At 39.7% G+C, this 1,911-nt stretch overlaps 1 protein-coding gene across 1 annotated transcript; it reads left to right on the plus strand.

Moving 5' to 3' along the window:
- The first annotated feature begins 630 nt into the window (after positions 1-630).
- On the plus strand, positions 631-1,647 carry LOC129720064 (uncharacterized). Its single transcript, XM_055671475.1, has one exon. The coding sequence runs from the start codon at positions 631-633 to the stop codon at positions 1,645-1,647; it is 1,017 nt and encodes a 338-aa protein (XP_055527450.1).
- Positions 1,648-1,911: the final 264 nt, after the last annotated feature.

Genomic DNA, 1,911 nt, shown 5'->3' on the forward strand with positions numbered 1-1,911 from the left:
AACAGTTACGAACCACAACAGCTACATGCCCGTCCATCTATGGCCAACCCAAGGCTCACAAATCGAACATGCCGCTACGCCCTGTAGTGCCCAACATTACCGCTCCCACATACCACCTGTCTAAAATGATAGCAGACATACTAAAATGCAGCATACACAGCAAATACAGCGTAGTAGACAGCTTTGAATTTGTGGATTATATAAACAAAATTATCCTTCCACCAGGCTACGTATTGGTTTCCTTCGATGTTGTGTCTCTTTTCACCAACATACCAAAGGAATTAGTTATACATGACATAATTATGCACTGGAATAACATACGCTGCCACACAAATATCAATCTTGATCTGTTTTTAGAGATTACTGAATTTTGTTTGGAATGCAGCTATTTTCGCTTTCGGGACAGATACTTCAGACAGACATTCGGAACTGTAATGGGAAGCCCTTTGTCACCCATTCTGGCGGAACTAGGGTTGGAAAACCTAGTTAACACAGTAACGAAAAAACTTAAACTACGAAATACCAGTGCTAAGAAAATTTGTTGACGCTTTCATTCTTGCACTACCGGAAAAACAAATCGTCCACACTCTGCATATATTCAACAGCTACAACGCACACCTGCAATTTAGAATGGAAAAAGAAACGAACAACCAACTTCCCTTCCTAGATACACTAGTGATTCGCAATACCGACCAGTCAATCAACACAGAATGGTTCTCCAAAAATATCGCTTCAGGAAGACTATTAAACTACTTCTCCTTCCACCCAATGCACACAAAAATGAACGTTGCCAGAAATTTTATAAAAAGAGTGATCCAAATTACCACCAATAAACCAATAGACCAACAAAATCACACTATCATACAACATCTTCGCCAAAATAACTATCCAGTATCGCTAATCAAACGACTGTTAAATCGAGCACACAAAACTGCCAACATAGCCATAGCTACCGATCCACATAACCACAATATGCAAATAAATTCACCTAACGTTTCACAACATACATCCGACCTACGAACCACAACTGCTAATCCAAGCCAAACTGAAGTCATCACAATGTACCGTTCAATCACCAACATTCCACAATTAAACACAGCAATATCAAGGATCCTCAGCTCCGATTTTCCTCAAATCCGACTTGCCTACAGACCGATCGGAACCATCAAACAGCTACTACCCCCCATCAAAGATCCAGTACCATCCACCCAACGATATTGCGTCATCTACAGCATTCCATGTACTGATTGCCAGATGTGCTACATAGGAATGACCAGGAACCAACTAAAAACACGGCTCAGCGGACACAAATCCAATATAAACAAATATGCCAGCCTAATTGAAAACCGATCTGCCAACTCGAACACAGACAACGACATAGCAGCGCTAAGTGAAAAAACAGCACTCATTCAACACGCCATCCAACTACAACACAATTTTGATCTAACCAAAACGACAATAGTAGACTACACCCAACGAGCTACAGCTTTGCCAATACTGGAGATGTGCCACATTACAAACACGACAAACACCGTCAATCATCGTACGGACGTTGACCAGCTGAGTACTACTTACGCTGGGTTACTCCACACCATCAAAAACACCATTTCGCAACGAAACAGAGTGAGAAGAGAACAAATCCCATAATTGTCAAAGCTAGTACTCAAAACTTAACGAAACAAATTGCAGATAGGTATACAGTATAGATAGTGCAGTGCGGTACGGCAGTGATTAGTGCACAATAGTTCGAAAAAAAAAATTAAATTAAATTAAACAACTATGAATTTAATGATTGTAAGCTTTCAAATTAGTTTCGTTTGTAAAACAGTTTAAAAATTTAATCAATTTAGATACAGATAGGCGTATAAACTCAACAATGCTATTCCACAGAAAACAGACACATTGACGAAA

This window comes from Wyeomyia smithii, chromosome 2, assembly GCF_029784165.1.
Source record: "Wyeomyia smithii strain HCP4-BCI-WySm-NY-G18 chromosome 2, ASM2978416v1, whole genome shotgun sequence".
In the NCBI taxonomy this organism is placed as follows: Eukaryota; Metazoa; Arthropoda; class Insecta; order Diptera; family Culicidae; genus Wyeomyia; species Wyeomyia smithii.